The sequence below is a fragment of the Physcomitrium patens genome, chromosome 6 (genome assembly GCF_059467195.1).
Source record: "Physcomitrium patens ecotype Gransden chromosome 6, ASM5946719v1, whole genome shotgun sequence".
Lineage (NCBI taxonomy): Eukaryota > Viridiplantae > Streptophyta > Bryopsida > Funariales > Funariaceae > Physcomitrium > Physcomitrium patens.
Genome location: NC_143415.1, coordinates 9295889 through 9313780, shown reverse-complemented (window position 1 = coordinate 9313780; position 17892 = coordinate 9295889). Strand labels below are relative to the sequence as shown.

Sequence of the window (17892 nt, the reverse complement as noted above, 5' to 3'; positions counted from 1 at the left end):
TTTAATAGATCTATGTCTAAAATGACTTCAAAAAACTAAAGGATAGCAAATTGCACAAAAGATTGAAAAATAGCAACAAAAAGGTTGACAAGGCATGCTTGATGAAACCTTGTTTAAGATTTAAGATTTACACTACTATTTGTATCAATTTGTTCATATATATATATACACACAAAAAGGAGTTTGCCTTGCTAAAAAGTTGTAAAAATTGTAATGTATATGGTTTACATATTACACAAATTACACGCTTACATTAATTTAAATAAAAATCAACTCGGGGGTCAACAAAATAGTTCGGAATTATTCCAAACCAGTCCCTCTTTCAAACACCACATTTGTTAGACGATAGTTTATGAGGTTTTGGGTACAACAGTGTCGACGACGTTTTAACCAGATAGGAATGAGAGATTTCAGTGAGATTAATGAAAGAGAGGCTCATGCGCACAGTAACAAGGACATTGTCTACTACCAGTTGGCAATTCCATGCCATCATCAATACCTCCCGCTCGACTTTACTCTAGACTGTAAATTCATCAAATGGAGAATGGAAAGACCCCCGCATCCAAAATTTGGATTGGAAAAGAAATACAGATTCGAAAGCAAGTTGCTGGTGGTGTTCACAGGCTAAGTGCTACGAGCCAAGCCCTGCGAACTATCGACACAATATATCACTTTACAAAACTCTAAATAACATAGACCAACATTGAGTATCGCAGGCTGAGTACATGTGGCAGAACGAATGATGCTCATATGTCAGCATAAGCAATGGTCTCAATACAGATCCAAAGCTTTTCCCATTCCAGACACTTCCTGCTATCAAAATTCGGCCATGTACACACACACACACACACACATGTATGTATATATATATATATATATATATAAAGTTTTTATCATAATCCATTGGCAAATGAAATTCTCGTATCATCATACTAATTATCGTCAATCAAAGCAATAAATCGCTACACAGCTAAGTGCAACTGAGAGCACAATTGCACTCACAGTTAGGTTGCAACTTCAGGGGGATTCTTCCATACACGAGTAACTAAGCAGACCTCGGACAAAATAGAACCCACTCCCGCTTAAATAGAGAACGATGCTACATCAGTAACGTCATTATCCAATTTTGGCATGGAGCAGATGGCAACCCTCTTTAAAATCGTAGGATTGCAGCAGTGATAAGCATCAGCTCACACTCCTAAATGAATGTGCATATATCACAATTGTAATTGAGGGATGATCATGCTGACAAAATGAGTGCAGTTTTGAGATCGGGAATCCTCCTCCCGCTCTAAAAAGTTAGTTTATATTCCTCTTTATGACTACTGCTTCCCAATCTTCTGTATTTGTGCAGGAACCCACGTCTGATATAACACCCCTTTCGATATTCCAATAGACTCTGCCTCAAATAGTATATGTACTTCTCAAGAATTGGTTTGATGCCTTAAGCTATCTGTGCCCAACACGTCCTACTTCGATTATGAAGGACGCAGTCGCCGCATATGCAGCCCAGTCTAAAGTGATGTTGAGAGACCATGCCTGCCGGTTTACCTACTTGGTCTTCTAACAGTGCTATGCCAGCGGCATGTGCCGAGTAAAGCCTCATCTGGTGAGCAGGACTGGCATACCTCCCAGAACCAAAGCTTCTATAATGCCTTCTGCATACACTTCTAGTGGCGAATGCTATGTCTGCTGCATCTTTTATTGTCAAATGTACCTTCAAACGTCTCCTGTCAAATCCTCCCTGGTATTAATTAATGCTAGCCTGTCGTCCATCCACTCCACAATGTCTCGAATAATTTCAAACTTCTCTGGCTCAAACAAAATATCGTGCAAAAGACCTGTGTAGAGCTTGATATTTTTGTGCAAAGATGATGCTTGATCATAAAGCTCTTGGGAACCCATGGGCTCGGTTACCTGGTCATCAGACCCGTGGAGGACCAAAAAGGGGATATTCACACTCTTTAGATTCTTGAGCAAGAAGTAACTCAATCGCAAAATTTCAGTCCCTGTCCTGACACGAATAGATCCTGTATAAACTAATGGGTCGGTATACTTCGCGACGAGAGCAGCCGGATCGCGACAAACGGCAAGCTTTCTATTTGCACCTCGAAACTGGTACCTTGGCAACAGGACAGAGAAAAGAGGGGCCACAGCCTGAAGAAAAAAAAATTCATAGTTGAGAAAATTCAACTCATATCATGAAGAAACAATAGATTGCTAGTGGCAGACTACGAACAGACTAAGTTAAGGATGGAGATTCAGAACTGTACAAGTGACAAGTAAAGATGGCGAGGAATATCCTAAAATTGTCAATTTTATGGGAATTTATAAATGAGAAAGTTATGGTAGCTTCAATACCCCGATCACCGGATGCGCAGGCTTGACTCGCACAGCTGGCGATGTTAGTATAATTCCTCCCTCCAATGACTCGAGTACTTCATGATGCAATGCGGCCTACAAAATGATCAACCATGAAAAGAAAGATGTCAAAACCCGAAACCAGATATGTTAATATAATTTTTACTGGTGTGTGCAAGTTCACTGAAAGCAGCTCTATACTACAATCATTGTCATACACGTTGCAAGAGGAGAAAAACATCTTATTTCAATCAACAAGAGCGAAGGTCACCTTTAAAGCAACTGCACCACCGGTGGAGTGTCCATATATGAAGCAGGGAAGGCCTGGATATTCAGCTCTTACCCTTTGAAGATACTCTTGCTGTGAAAATGCAAAATGGCAATTAACTGTTATTCAAAAATATCTTCTCTGCTTCAGAAACCACGAATCAGAACTGAAAAGATGCAAGCACAACTGAAATTTTTAAGAATATTCATGCATGAGTTTCAGCGCCTTTATGCGCATAAATGAAAGTGACGTACTGTGTCGGCGACAACATGATCAAGCGACTCCACATATCCATGCAATCCGTCACTTCCTCCATGTCCTGTATCGAAATAAACTCTGAAGCATTTAACAAATGTCCTGAAATAACTACCATTGTAAACCGATCAGAGCATCGAGGCAACAAAGCTAGCTAAAAATTGATGACAAAGTACATACAACATCCCAGAGAAGAGTTGGGCATCATACATTGTGAAATCTGGAAATTCAAGAGGCGAAAAAACTTATTACCGATCCAATCCATCCCAAACACTCCGTAACCTTGACTATTGAGATGCATTGCAAATTCCGCATAACGCCCACTGTCCAATGTAAGTAAACAAGTGAATACACTGCACTATTATATTGAGAGCAAGTCTACATGTTACAAAAAAAATCAAAAAATAGTTTTATCAAATAGCACCCCCCAAAAAATTGCAAATTTTTAATTTTAATTTAATAGCATCAAGTTTGCGAACAGTAGAATTTTAACCAAAGTCCAGAACCTGTGCTCGTTGAGACCATGTAGCAGGATCACCAGTGCTCTGCAGAACGAAATCAGAATAATTCGACATCAGGATTTCTAGCATTTATGATCAAGATAACGTGAAAGATGACCAGGAAAATATATATATAGTAAAATAGATTAAAATAGAATAACACGTTTCAAACACGACTGGATGACATTAGCGCCTGCATACCCTGATCGGACTTCCGTTTCTTGTTCTTAAACTGTCTTCCGCTTAACTTCTAGAAAGTTCTAATGTCTCAACACCGTTGAAAGCTTAGGCCAATTAACATATCAAAATTACCATCTACAGCAGTCTCCGTGTGCGCATCATCGGTAACTATTCGAAAGTCTTAGCAGTCAGTCATCCAGTGAGATACCTCAACCAAATCATCAATTTTTAGGGGTTTAAGAATTTCGAGCTGAAAGATTGACATTTCAACCTGGGAGGAATGGCAAGAGAAAAGGACGTACTTCAAATCAACTTCAGGGTTAGCAGGAGTCCATGACTGCGTAAAGATAGTTTGGCCTCGAGAATTCGTGAAAGGCACAACCTTTCTCTCTGTCTCTTCACCGTCAGTGATCCGCGCCATTGCAATATCTCTTCGCGTCTGCACTTCGTTGATCTCCTTCACACTGCGACCAAACCTTGGAAACCAGATTAGGGGCAGCCTGGGTTGAGGCGCTGAGCTTTCTCCATCCTCAGCACTCTGAGATTCATCACCCTCGTCTTTTTTCAGTGTAGCTAACCGAATGGAATTGAGATGAAAAGAAGTGGGCGCCATAGCGGAGAGTGAATTAAAGGCCATCGCCAGACGGCGTAACGCCCGCAGAGGGAACGAGCCCAAAATAAATGGGCTAAAATAGTGCAGCACCGACGCCGGTGGCTGTTTCTCCATTCTAATCGCACTGTCTACAGCTGGATTGTGCGCATACAAAGTCCTCGGAGCCGCCATGAAGGACATGGATCCCACAACCCGCTACAACCCTATGTAAAGTACCAAAAATGTCACAATCACTCGAAACCCCAACTGCAACACCTCAAAAAGCCGTCTCCTCCACCGGCTACCCCGCCTTCAACTCCTTACTAGCTCAATCCAAAACCATAACTCCAACCCAATCTCGAATTCTCCTTTGCAAGCGAACCACCACATTCTCAAAACGCCCGCCAATTCAAAAAAGATCGCCCAACCCAAAAGATCCACAGAGAAGCCACCAAAGAAAGAACCCCTAAAATCCCACACCCCCACTCAAAAAAAACTCGCAAATTCAACCAAAATTCAAGAGAACTACAACAATCTCCTTTGCCCCACACCCATCAACCACTTCCCACACGATCAAATGCACCACTACTCTCTCTCTCTCTCTCTCTCTCTCTCTCTCTCTCTCGCTCTCTCTCTCTCACACACACACACAATGCACCACTCTCGTCTCGGTACCACCTCACGTCTCATGCATTCATCACGAGAAGTTTGAAATGGAACCCAAATCCCTTCCTCCTCTCCTTCCTCCTCTCCCTCCTCCTCCTCCTCCGCTTCCTCTTCCTAATCCTCTTCCGCTCATTAACATCAACACAGATAATGCTCCAAACGACACCAAACGACACCCCCACAAAAATGAAATGCTTTCGCTAAAGCCTCTTGAAACAAAAACCCAGTTCGTAAATGCAATTGCGAACCCCGTCACAACTACAACAACAACCCTTCCGCATCAACTGCACAGTTTCTCATGGTGAGTAGTATGCACGGCGAGAGAGCGAGGGAGGGAGGCTTCAAAAGACGACGACGACGATTAGGAAGAGGAGGTGCAACAGGCTGTTGCAAGGGGGATTCATTCTTCTTCGCATCCGAAGCCCCAGCGCGGATCCCCCGAATTCGGTGCGGAACTGTCTTGGCGACGGGACATCCCCTGCGCAGCTCCGCCTGCCTCTACATCTCTTCACTACTCGGGGGCACCCGTCCCCGCAAGCCCCACCCACTCAGGGGCCGACACCCGGCGGATGATGGTTCATCTTCTCCCTTCACCGTGCTCGCAGTGGATGAAGACCTGCGCGGGGATGGATGGTTGGCCGTTCTTTGTGGCCCAACACTGATGGTTCAGAATTGGCACAATTAATGGACGCCCGTGACCGTGCGTTCGAACTCGCTTAGGGATTGGTGGGACTCTGAGTGGGAGTTCCTGAAATCAGTGGACGACGTTTTACTTTGCAAGCAAATGAATAAGTGGATGAATTGGTGTGTTCGTTGAAGAGGAAGTCGTGTGGATGGATGCAGGATTGCGGATGGGCGCTTTGTGTGGATGAATAGTCGTAGACGAATGTGATTTTAGATAGATGATAGTATGTGTGAGGACCGATTATTGTATTGGATGGATGGTGGATGGATGGTGGATGGATGAATGGATGAATGTAGTGGCATCATGGTGCACAAGATGGATGAACGTGTTTCTGCATAAGGATAGGGTGGGAACTTACGATATTTGGACAATCTCTTTTTTGATACATTGTAACCTAATTTTCTATAGACAATTTTGGGATCTAATGCAATTCAAGAGGTTGAAAGCCAAATAATTATTAATTCTTGTTTTGTAAAATCATTGTTGAAAGAAATTATGTAATATTTTGAACGCATATCACAGTCCACAATCATAATTTTCTAAAACAAATTAACATTTCTCACGAACAACAACCTGTGTGGTTTGCTCCTTTTTTAAAAAATTGTTTACCAATAGGAATCAAAGTGAACAGTAAATGAAATGATGTACAGAAGCGTTGCTATTATTTGAAGTTTCTGTTCCCACGTTGTCTAGAAAATGGGTAGCAGGGAAGGTTATTCATTGTAAAATAGATGCATTTCCATGATTTTTAATTTATAATTAGAAACTATATGCAGTGTCATTAATAATACCATACATGTTAAATTATTTATTTATGTAGGGAGAGACAATCACATGCACATGCATGTGACAATTGTTTCATGATGTAGTTGTTGAAATTTCACAAATTGACAGAATCTTTATGTCAGTTTTTATGCATTCACAACCTTTTTCAGTCTTAAAATTCATAATGAATATATTTATGAAATTTTTGAAGTTGTCTTTAGATTTATATTTTTTGAATTAGTCGTGGTTTCCAAATATGCACCTGATTTTTTAATGTCACAAAACTGAATTGTTTGCAATTTTCTTTGTATTATTTTAAAATGCCCAATTCTTGATTTTATGGAAATCTATTCAGATACTTAAATTTATTTCCAAACAAATGTGCAAATAGTATCAGTTGATTCTCTAACACAATGTCAACATTATGTTTACTGTTATATCCTATTTAGTTTAAACTCTTAGAGAAACATCACATAAAATAAATACAGCTCTAAGTCCACAACAATTTGTAATAGTTTAAAGTCTTTCATGATGTACTAAAATTGGAATATATATATATATATATATATATATATACATGGGGAATGATGAAGCAATCCAAATTTTTATTAAAGTGACCCACTCTATTTTCACCATCATTGCAATTTTGCAATTTCAATCCTTGTTCCCAACCATTCTCCATTCCCAACCATTGCTAAGGATGGGAGCAAAGAGTTAGAAACATTGGGAACATGGAGCAAGAGTTGGAAATAAGGGAACTGGGAATGGGGTGACAGTTGGGAATAGGAAAATGACTATGATTGGGAATGGGATTACAAGGATACAATGATGATTTAAACATGTGGGTTGATTTTGTAAAAGCTTGGGTCACTTTATCATTGCCGTATGTATAAAGGGAGTTGTTGAAGCCACATCTCCAAACCATGTAATGATTAATTTTGAGAGATAGGGAATGAGGGATGGGATAGGGAACATGGCATGGGGATTGGAAATGGGGGATGGGGAACATAGAACAAAGGACAAAGATAGAAATGGACAAAATCAATCATGAGATGGTAATGTGGGGTGTGGCTTTAACAACTCCCTATATAAGTTCCTTCCATTAGTTGTGAATAAAAATACATATATATATATATATATATATATATATAAAAAAGCACATCACGAATTTGAAAGTTTTATATATTTTTTCTACAAAATATTACCATACACAAGCATTAATACCAAATTTATAATTAGTTTCAACAATATTTTTCTACCTCATCACAAATTTGAAAGTTTTGCACATTTTTTCTACAAAAGATTATAATACACAAGCATTAATCTCAAATTTATAATTAGTTTCAACAATATTTTTCTGCCTCACTTGTATAATATCACTGTAAAACTTTAAATTGTAAGAAGCTCTTGTTTCTATCAAATTTTCAAATTAAAAAAATAATTAAATAGAATAAATAGTAAAAAATCAGTCATAATTTTTTTAAGAATCAAAGTCTCAAAACTCTCATATACACACAATATATATATATATATATATATATATATATATATATTGCATTGCTAACTTTACCTCAGTTTTGCTATTACCACCACAATTTGTGAATTACTTGATACTTCTTTGTTTAATCAAATAAGTGAGAGGTTTTGAACTAAAAAATTTTGATTGGTTTGAAAGGTATTAAACAAAGGTGATATGTAGATATATATAAAAATATAAAAAAAATAAATATACAGATAAATAAATATGGGATAATGTTACATAGACCTGAGTTTTTACTAAATCAATCCACCTATCCTAACCACCATGAACAAAAAAGATGACCTCTACATTCATTTCTCCACAATTGGATTTGCAACCAATAAAATACCAACCACATTCATAATGATTACCATATTCTTCATCAAGAATGGATACATTTAATAAAAGTATGGGTCTATTTAACATTCCCCTAAATATAATCTTATACACACAATTCTAAGGGTGACATGTATTGATACCCGGTATTAGGCTGGCGGGTATAGAAGGGGCACCATTGAAGCTGGCACACCCCCCACTACTTTCTCATCGCTTCGCTTCCTCCTCCTCCGTGGGATGACATGCCAATTCATCTTCTCCTTGTTGAGCATCGTTTCCCTTATTGCAGCATGGGGTCTTCTCCTTCGCAGTCCACCACGGTGCCCGTGCTTCTTCTGCAGCACATGGGATCTCGGGTTTGGAGTGAGATGCAGTTTGTCGTGTAAGTTTCGAAACCAGTTCTGAACAGGGTGTGAATGCGCATTTGCCTTAGCCTCGGCGTCGCTGTAGAGTCTGTGAGTCAATGTATGCAAGTGAGCTTTGTGAGTAAGCACCGAAGGATTTTGGATTTTGCAAATTGTTTTACGAGGAGAATCTTATTGTCTGGAAAGTGATGCACTTTCGAAGAGTGCCTGAGGAATAGCTTTAGGATTTATGGGGCTCTAGTTTCATGGGAACACCGATTCGGAAATTGAAGAATTGCAGCAGCGTGCTCGCATCTTCTCTATCGTTTTTAATTGCTTTAAACTAACAAGTTAGAGTTTTCGGTTGTCGTCTTTCGGCTTAGCCCATAGTATTGTGGATGCTGAATTAAATAGCTTTTCTTTGAAGAGTTTCAAAGTGAATGTCCGAAGGACACAATTGACTGATCCTAGGTTCGAATCAAATTAGGTCTTGGGCAATAGCTTGTAAATTACTATGGGTTGTGTATGGGGGATCAGGTCGCAGATGATCAGGTTCAATGTTCATGGCAATATTAAAGTTCCCTGTGTCTGACTCTATTTTGGGTTTGGGAACTGTTGTGCTGTGTGTATTGCAGGGTCTGTTTCATAACATTTAGATTCGGCATCAATAACAATAATCATCATGCTTAAATCTCGTATGTTTGCAGTGGCTCATAAAAAAATTGAGGTGAACTCGAAAGGGAGACATGTGTCGATCGACAGCGGAGGACTTTGTAGTTTGTGTAGACTTTCGTTTTCATGGGAAACTGCCTTAGGCATCGGCAGCATGCAAAGTTGGAGTTTTCCTCGTAAAGTAAATGGCAGTAGAAGGCGAGTAGTTCAATCTTCGGCAAATGAGGATGAAGGCGACATGTGTGCAGTTGAAAATTCTTGTATAGAGCCTGGAGAAATATCCAAGTCTTCTCAAGTCGCATCTAGGATGGACAATTTTGGTGGAAAACGCAACGTAGCAATTATGGAAACAGATCAGTTGTTAGATGCACAGGTTCAGGGCTGGCATGAGGAAATTTCTTACAAGGAGCTGATGGAGCGGTGGGAATTTTTAAAACGTCTACCTCACAAGTATGTTTCTCCTGTAACCCTTGAAGAATCATAATATGATGTTCGTCGCTTTGCCAAATCAAGTTTCGTTACGTCAAATATGTATGTCTATTTACTTTTAATCTCGAAAGGACGATGTGTAGGTGACAGAGCAAAACTGTTAAATTACACCTCTTCGTGCGTGCATGTATGTACGAATATATTCAAGTATGATATTTGTTAAGAAGTTAAGAAAGAGTTCAGAATACATCAAGCTTATTTGATAAACCAAAAACATTTATCAGTGCATTCTTGCCCAAAGTAAGTATTGGCTTCACAATATCACTGTAATACTTGTCATATGAAGAAAGGATAGAGATGATCTTTTATAAATAATATAGCATTTGATTCAAAGGATATCGTTCTCGGTGTTGAGTACTACTGTTGCATGCTGGTATCAATGTACTACGAATATTTATATTATTTGATTTTTCTATTATAAAGTTGTACTTTAAAATGGTATAAGTTATATTTAAGCCTGTGGTTATGTTTATGCTTATTATTATTGTTGCTGTTGTTATTATTATTTATTGTTATTATGTACCAGGCTTTTACGAGATATCGGATATATCATTGTGGGTCCGTCCCTCTTGTCGACTTCCAAAGAGGTAATCTCCCTTTTTATTCTTAACTACATCTAAACCATCACGGCCTGTGTCTTCATTACATTATCTGTTTCATAGTTTGATCATACGAACGGCTAGCATTCTGCAAACTTCAAACCCTCAGCGTTGTTTTGCGACATTCATTGAACTTCAGGTAGATAATAGTCTTTTCCAGCTTATGATCACTTTTGAATCCTCCACGTTAGGTCGCTGTTTGGTGTATGAGTGCGATAGCTCTGCTAAGGATGATGTATCAGATTGCCAACTGATGTCGACGTTGTCGCCATTGAAGCTGCCAACTGTAAGCACGTCAATGTTAGGAGGGAGTAATAAACAGTGGCCCTGTACAAAAGTTTGGCTACAGCAACTACCAATTCCTGCTCTCGAGGCATGGTTTACATCCCACAGGTCGAGCCAAAGGCTTGGTTTGCACTCTGCACTATCCTCTTCACTTTGCGACATTTAATGCACCTCTAAGTCATTTCTAATTATCAATCAGTTTGAATTAGAAGCAAATAATCCTATCATTAGTGTTTGTAACGGTCTAAGGTTGGTCTTCGTTGACGATTTAGAGGTTATATTGCAGGAGATCATTTTGCACTCTGCATCGAGTATGTACTTCGACATTCCCCACATGTGGAGGTGCAGCAGTTGCACACATCGCAGCAAGTACTTCAAATGGTTACAGAGCCCATTCGAAGTAGCAAAACCCTGAAAGCGTTGGAATCAAAATTGAATCTAAGTAGCAGCAGCTTGAGTGTGGCTTCCATGCTAGTGGGGCCTGTCTCAGATGATCTGCAATCATCTATTAGTCCTTGCGTGGTACCGTTACAGGATAAGCAGCAGCAGGTGTCAGCTAAAAGTGCGCCTACCTCACTTGATGAATCTATTGAACTTTTGGAATCTATGGAACTTACTAATAAGAACTCGAGGATGGTGGGGAATACCATTCAAGAAAAAGTGGGTAAGCGGAGACGTAAATTGCTGAAAAAATTAGAACGGATACGGCTGCGCAAGGGGAAGACTACCACCATTGGAGAGTTTGATTTCTTATTTGAACTTCCTTCTGTACATAGTCAATTGGAACCTACTGGTGATGCTTCAAAAGGAAAGGAGTTTCATCATTGGGAGGTCTCTGTGAAGTATTTATTGTATGCGGGTCCCTGGGAAGTATTTGGAGTTCAGACTCCAATTTATGCTGCTTGGAGGAACTCTGACACAGAGGATACTAATCCAAAGCTTGATTCATCTAGTCGACGCAACTTAGACATGGGATTTAGCGAAGGAACTCTCAGCAGATCTGAAGAAGACCGGTGCCAGGACAATGCCTCTGAGGATAACAAACAATTATTTGTGGAAGATTTGGATGAGGCCAGATGGACTGTTCAAGACAGTCCAAGAGAGGTAGACAATTTTCTTGGGTCTTTTCTAGGACCTCATGTTGGGGAAACTTTACTTGATCGCAAAGCCCGACTAGTTAACCAGTTGGCACTCTCGGCTAATCCTTGTGCCGCTTTAATGCTCCGTGATCTTTATATAGACAAGGGGCCTGATGATTCTAGTAACTGTTTGGACGAGCTTCGGGACGAAAGGCTGCAAACTGTTGACAGTGATAAGATTTCCAAGGAAAGAAGTATCGAGGGCCTGACTGGTATCCCTCCAGTATCCATTCAAATGTTGGACCTAAGCGTGGTGGAAGGCGGGGTATCAACCGCTGCGGAACGCACTCCACAAAGTGAAACAATGAAGGATTCTGAGGCTGAAAATAGCGAAGGAATTAAAAACTTGACTATTGTTCCTAGCGCTTTGTTAAAAGGTTATCTATTTTATGAATACAAGCTATGGCGTTACTTAGAAACTCAGGGACTGCGTAAAACGGTTCCTTCTGCACCGCTAATTAGTGACATGGAACAAAATGAGCCCCCTGAAAAAGCCAGCTTGAGCACGAACCATTGGATTGGTTGGTGGACGCGTGACATTATGGAATTTGCGGACTTACCACTCCACAAGCACAGCAAATGGTATATAATCCCAAAGCTGGAGTGGCTTTCGCCAGTCGTCATCCCTCGGTCAGACGCAGCCCGATGTGCCCATGTGCTCTCTTTATCTGATTTCGTTACCACTGCTGCTCAAGTTGCTGACGAGGCTGCTAGGTTGCACATGCCCAGGAAGCGTCGGTTTCTAGTTGCCGAGGTCTGTTGGACTGATAATTGGGATCCTTGCCTCGAGAGTGTAAGCTCACCCGGCCTTGCGAGTGCATCAGGAGAGGGTGTGCCCCCAATGGGTGCATGGTTGGAAGTGAGTCGAGGATTTGTTGTAGAAGACACTTGGCCAGTGAGCAAACTGTACCGACCACATGGATACGTGGTATCTTGGTCCCCAAGTTTGCAGCGGCAACCGTCGAACGTGATGGACATATGATACCTCATTAACTGACGCTGAGTTCACGTTGAGTTCACGTTGTTTTCATGGTCCTCCAGGAGTGCACAAGATTTTGTTTTTTTGGCTATGGATTGTAGCACGTACTTCATATTCCCCATGAAGATAGATTGTTGTTTGTGGGTTATGAAGAGCACATGTTGCTGGCAGAATCATTTCAGCTCAGTGCACGTCATTTTCTGCATTGAATGACTCGATTCTGGTTTTTGCCATATCTGTGCATAATTTTTTGACCAGCTAAATTCCTATCTGAGAACTATTGGTGGCACCTTTACGATGCACCGACTTGTGTATAAAATTATCGAAGGTGAGGTGAAAGTTAATGCAGTCCCTGCAGTCGTCCAATTCTCTCATCTGCCAAGAAACAGGTAGCACTTCTGAGTAGAGATGCAGATTTCAATATGCATGGTTGCATCATATGATAGAAATTGTTCATGATCATTGGAATTGAAAAAAAGTGAGCATCGATTTCAAGTGAAAATATAATGATCTTCTGAATAATTTGGACCATGTTTCTATTGGTATTCAAAGGCTAAATTAAAGATAATTAGACGATTTTGTTTATTTATTTATTTATTTATTGGTACTTTTATTTAAATTAGCAATAATTTGTACATAATTTGTAAATAAATCATGCATAAATAGTACATAAATTGTTTTGATTCTTACTTCAATACTTCTATAATTTAATTGAAAAGTGATTTTGATTAGATTTTAGTAACCACATTTCAAAATTATTTATGTTCATTTGTAGCTTATTAAATGTTAAAGACTTTGATTCTAATTATCTTGAGTAAAATCAAAAGTAGATCAGTTACTTGCCAAAGACTACATAGTTATTATCACTTTGCTATAAACTTCTTTGGATGGTTGTAATATATTTTGGAAAGTATATAATATGATCAATGTAGTCAAGTTCTTATAACTAATCAACAAGGTATTTTATGTAGATATCATACAATTGTACAATTTTATGGTATTGAATTCAAGTAATTACAACTTTATTAGAACAATCTTTAAAAACTAAAATTGTTTCTTAAAGCCATTTATATCAATACTGGTTTTTTTGACTTTAGGTTGAATTGAAGACTTTCTATCAAATTAATTTAAATATTTTTTGAATTTCTTTGTAGAACAAAAGTTAAAAAATATATTATTAAAGACATGAAAACAACATAAAACAACCAAAGAGTCAATAAACTCTTGTATCACTAGAAAAGAATAAATATTTACTTAAACATAATTATAATACTAAAATTAGAATAACTAATGCCAAAAATAAGAAGACTAGAGACTCTTGAAACAATGATAAAAATAAGAGAACTATTGATAAAAATAAAGAAGGACTCACTTTTGATTTTTTATATAATATCTAACTAAAAAGCTATATTGCTATGTTTTATAGATCATTGAACTTGTATCCAACTTATAAATCATGTATCTAATTTGTAAGGCAAGTTTTTAATATATGTGCCACATGGCCAACTTACAAAATAACTAGATAAAACAGTTTCTTGAATCCAATCTTAAGATATACTTTCAACATACTAAAATCAAAAGACTTGGATTTCTATAAATCATAAAATAAGTAATTAATAATAAATATATAGATAATTTTTATTTCTATTTTTTAATGACAAAGAATTCAATGTGAACAAAATTATTACTATTATATATATTTTTTAATAATTATTTAGATCTACATATTGTAAGGATAAAATTCACCTTTCAATCCAAATTATAAGATGACATCAATTAAGAGTTGCTTGTAATTAGTGATGTAAAGTGAGACAAGCAAATAATAAGAAAAAAAGAAGAATAAATATAGAATAAGTAAAATGAATGTATTTAAGGAATAAGACCCTTCAAAACTTAATGACAACCTGTTTATTAGATTTTTATCTAATAAAAAAATAATGAAAAAATATATTTTAAGATGTTTAATTTTATTATCTTTCCAATCATATATATATATATATACATATATATATATATATATATATATATATATATATATATATATATATATATATATATATATATATATATATATATATATATATATATATATCTTAATCCAATTTATTATAAATAAGTTATGAAGATTTAAAAATAGGAAGTAAATAATTAAAAAATTAAATAAAAATATTTTACTTCAAGAGTATTTTTCTTATAGATTAAACATTTGAATCTTTCCAAGGCTCACATAAAATGTAAAAAAGTATCTTAGAGAGTCTTTGAAGCCTTAGTCTTATCTTTTTACCTACATCTAAAGTGCTAGAACTCACATGGGACTTGTGAACCTTTCTTCCTACAAAGACTAGATTAGCTACTAGTCTTCTTATTTTCTGCTAGTAGAACTATTTTTTTTGAAATTCTAACTTAACCAGAGTGTTTAGAAACACCCAATTAGCCTAAGAGCCTTGAAAAGCCTTCAAATCTTGGTCCATTTCTTTATAATAGCTCCCAAGGTGATAATACTTAGTTTTATCAAAATATTAAAAATTTCTCTAATAATTTTTAAATAAATTTTATAAATTTTAAATATTTTAATAATTCTAAAATAAATTAAAAACTATATTTATATACTTTATTTTTATTTTTATAGTCATAAAATTAATTTTAATCAATTAAAAATCATATTTTTTATATAAATAATTCAATAGATATGAGGTTCTTTCTCATGCTTCTTTTAACTACCAACTAACATTTATAGATTAATAAGTGATATATGTAGATAAAAAAACTAATATAGATATTAGTCTTAATAATTAAATATTAATATTTAATAATACACAAAATTACTAAACCAACTAAGATAATTGCATCAAAGACTTACTAAGACCCAATTCTATATATATTTTTTCTAATAAGACTTTTAAACTCATAAATACTTCTAAATTTTAATAAATACTTAAATAATAAAAATAATTTTTAATCTTAATATTTATATAAGTAAATGACTTGAAATTATGTTTTTAATCAATCTACCAATTAAGATTCATTGGTGGGACTCACACATAAACTAAGTAAAGACAATAGCACTGTGATGCACCAATTAAACCTAACTTCAATGAATAAATAAATAATTATAATCTCAGACAGATTTACAAGAAATAAGTTTGATTCTTAAAACCTTTTTTGATTTTGAAATAGATTCTTTTACTATAATTTTATTTATTTATTTATTTATTTATTATTATACATATGTACAAAAAAATTAAGATAGTGGTATTCCACCAAACTTAATCAAGTCGATTGCTTTCTAATTAAAAAATATTTTTATCTTAGCTTTCATTATTTAATTTATAATAGTTTGAAATGGTACAATTTAGGCTATGAATACTATAAAACAAATGTTTTAAGGGCTAAAAATGATTGCCAGAAATGTTTTAAGACCTAGTAAAGACACCAATATATGTATTCATGTTTTATGATAAAATAACAACTCATGCGTGTAAAAATTTGAATAAAATTTAATTAATCAAAAAATAATAATATATATTTGAATAACAAGATAGATAATAGAATCATTTATGACCCAAAAAATTTTTGATAAAAAAATCTCATCTTATACAAAACTCTTTATACAAAATCTTTTAAGTAATTATTAAATAGAGTCTAAATTTCTATTGGATAATAAAATCAACTCTCAAATATGAACTAGGTTCTAAAATACAGAAAATAATTTGTAAAGTAAGGAAAATTTCAATCAAAGACTTTGAGCTTATTAAGCCAAGTAATTTTTATTTTATACTCAACTATCTCTTATAGAATAACTAAAGTGTATCTTATTGAAACCATTATTAATTAAATAATAACAATCAAAATTTATAAAATTAGACTACATCAAATCAAAGATTTGTAAAGAAAATATATCAATCAATGACTTTTTAAGAAAGAAGCAAAAACAAAAAATTCTCTTTTTTGAATTGACTATCACTCGTGGGATTTCATGCTTGAATAAAGTTCTCAATAATAGGCAAAAATTCTACTCGAAATTCTAAAGACCTTTGTAAGTAAAGATTAGATTGTCTTATTTATTAATAAAATATTAAATAGCCTTTATTTTTATTAAAAAAATCAAAAGAAAAATATAAAATAAATGATTTTTTTAAAAACTATATTCTCTAATGTAAAAAAACCTTTCTACATAGCTAGTAAAATCACTTTTATATTAAGAAAGATTGGTGGTTATTTACACTCACCTACTTTTATACAACTTTAGATCCAATTATAAGTTATTTTTATTTTATATGCAGATGTAGAATTACTATTGGACAAGGATTTGAAGAATAAAATTATTTTAATTTAGAAAGATAGTTAATTTGGACTTTGATCCTAATGACTTAAGTTTAAATGATTTGTGCATCTTTAGAAAATATAATGCAAAAATATAACAAAATAATCCTTTAAAATTGTATCTGATCAATTATCTTACAATTTACAAAATTTAAATTCAATTGAAGAAATTTTGGTACAAAATTAAAGCCAAAAATAAATTCACTTTGATTTGGTTCATTTGATATAAAGATATTATCAATAAAAATAAAAAATAAAAAAATAAAAAGTAATAAATAAAAATACTTGCTTCTTATGTTTTTTCAATACTTTTGAAACTATTTTATATTTATTTAAAAAAAATGTAGGGTTGTTCAAATCATTTGGAAATATGATAGAATAATCTTATATTCCTTAAGTAATCAAAATTCACGACCAAGATCTCTTCCAAAGACAATCTTGTCTCTATATCAAGCCATATTTGGTGACTCTTATGAAATCAAAAGACACAAACTTTTTGTATTTGTTAATTAAAAGAGTTTTCTTTTAGAACATATGAAAATAAAGAAATGACATCATTTTGAAATGAGAATCTTGGCCTCACAATAAGAATTTGTTTATTTTTTGGCATAGGATAATTGACTAGGAAAAAATGTGCTAGAGAAAAATCTTAGCTATGATTTTTACAAGACTCCAAAACAAAATTAAGCTCCTAAAGATTGTAAATTTTATAGATTAGCGATAATAGGCTAGCTCTAAGAGGTGAAAATCCTTCTCTAAGATGGAGCTACACCCCTCTTCCTAAGATAAGTTTAGCATTGCCAACTTAAATTGCTCCATCTAAAGCATAAAATGTAAATAATTAATTGAACAAAACTCCTCAATCAAAGTGCCAAGCTTTGGGTGAAGCATACGGGTTTTACCTGCTTTTGTTTCAAAATAAAGTAAAACAAAAT

At 35.3% G+C, this 17892-nt stretch overlaps 2 protein-coding genes across 3 annotated transcripts; one reads left to right on the top strand and one right to left on the bottom strand.

Moving 5' to 3' along the window:
- Window positions 1-903: 903 nt before the first annotated feature.
- On the bottom strand, window positions 904-5246 carry LOC112284060 (uncharacterized). Its single transcript, XM_024523567.3, has 7 exons — window positions 3867-5246; window positions 3391-3429; window positions 3137-3207; window positions 2884-2948; window positions 2633-2722; window positions 2362-2457; window positions 904-2157 (listed from the first exon to the last, which is right to left on the bottom strand). Exons 1-7 carry the CDS (start codon window positions 4355-4357, stop codon window positions 1720-1722), a joined length of 1290 nt encoding a protein of 429 aa, XP_024379335.1. The 5' UTR covers window positions 4358-5246; the 3' UTR covers window positions 904-1719.
- A 3082-nt stretch (window positions 5247-8328) lies between these two features.
- Window positions 8329-12982, top strand: LOC112283903 (uncharacterized). Of its 2 annotated transcripts, none has more exons than XM_024523248.3 (5): window positions 8329-8509; window positions 9179-9593; window positions 10159-10219; window positions 10509-10641; window positions 10803-12982. In XM_024523248.3, the coding sequence occupies exons 1-5, from the start codon at window positions 8365-8367 to the stop codon at window positions 12635-12637; spliced, it is 2589 nt and encodes an 862-aa protein (XP_024379016.1). In that variant the 5' UTR covers window positions 8329-8364; the 3' UTR covers window positions 12638-12982. The 2 variants fall into 2 exon arrangements, with proteins under 2 accessions (XP_024379016.1, XP_024379017.1); XM_024523249.3 differs by having other exon boundaries at window positions 8371-8509; window positions 9107-9593.
- Window positions 12983-17892: the final 4910 nt, after the last annotated feature.

Bases quoted from the DNA above. Each gene is read 5' to 3' on its own strand.
- LOC112284060 (XM_024523567.3), bottom strand. From the start codon at position 4,357: ATGTCCTTCATGGCGGCTCCGAGGACTTTGTATGCGCACAATCCAGCT. The intron at 2,723-2,883 runs GTACGTCACTTT...GCATTTTCACAG, and splicing joins ATCATGTTGTCGCCGACACA to CAAGAGTATCTTCAAAGGGT. The intron at 2,458-2,632 runs GTGACCTTCGCT...ATCATTTTGTAG, and splicing joins GTGGTGCAGTTGCTTTAAAG to GCCGCATTGCATCATGAAGT.
- LOC112283903 (XM_024523248.3), top strand. From the start codon at position 8,365: ATGACATGCCAATTCATCTTCTCCTTGTTGAGCATCGTTTCCCTTATT. The intron at 9,594-10,158 runs GTATGTTTCTCC...ATTATGTACCAG, and splicing joins TTAAAACGTCTACCTCACAA to GCTTTTACGAGATATCGGAT. The intron at 10,220-10,508 runs GTAATCTCCCTT...TCGCCATTGAAG, and splicing joins TCTTGTCGACTTCCAAAGAG to CTGCCAACTGTAAGCACGTC.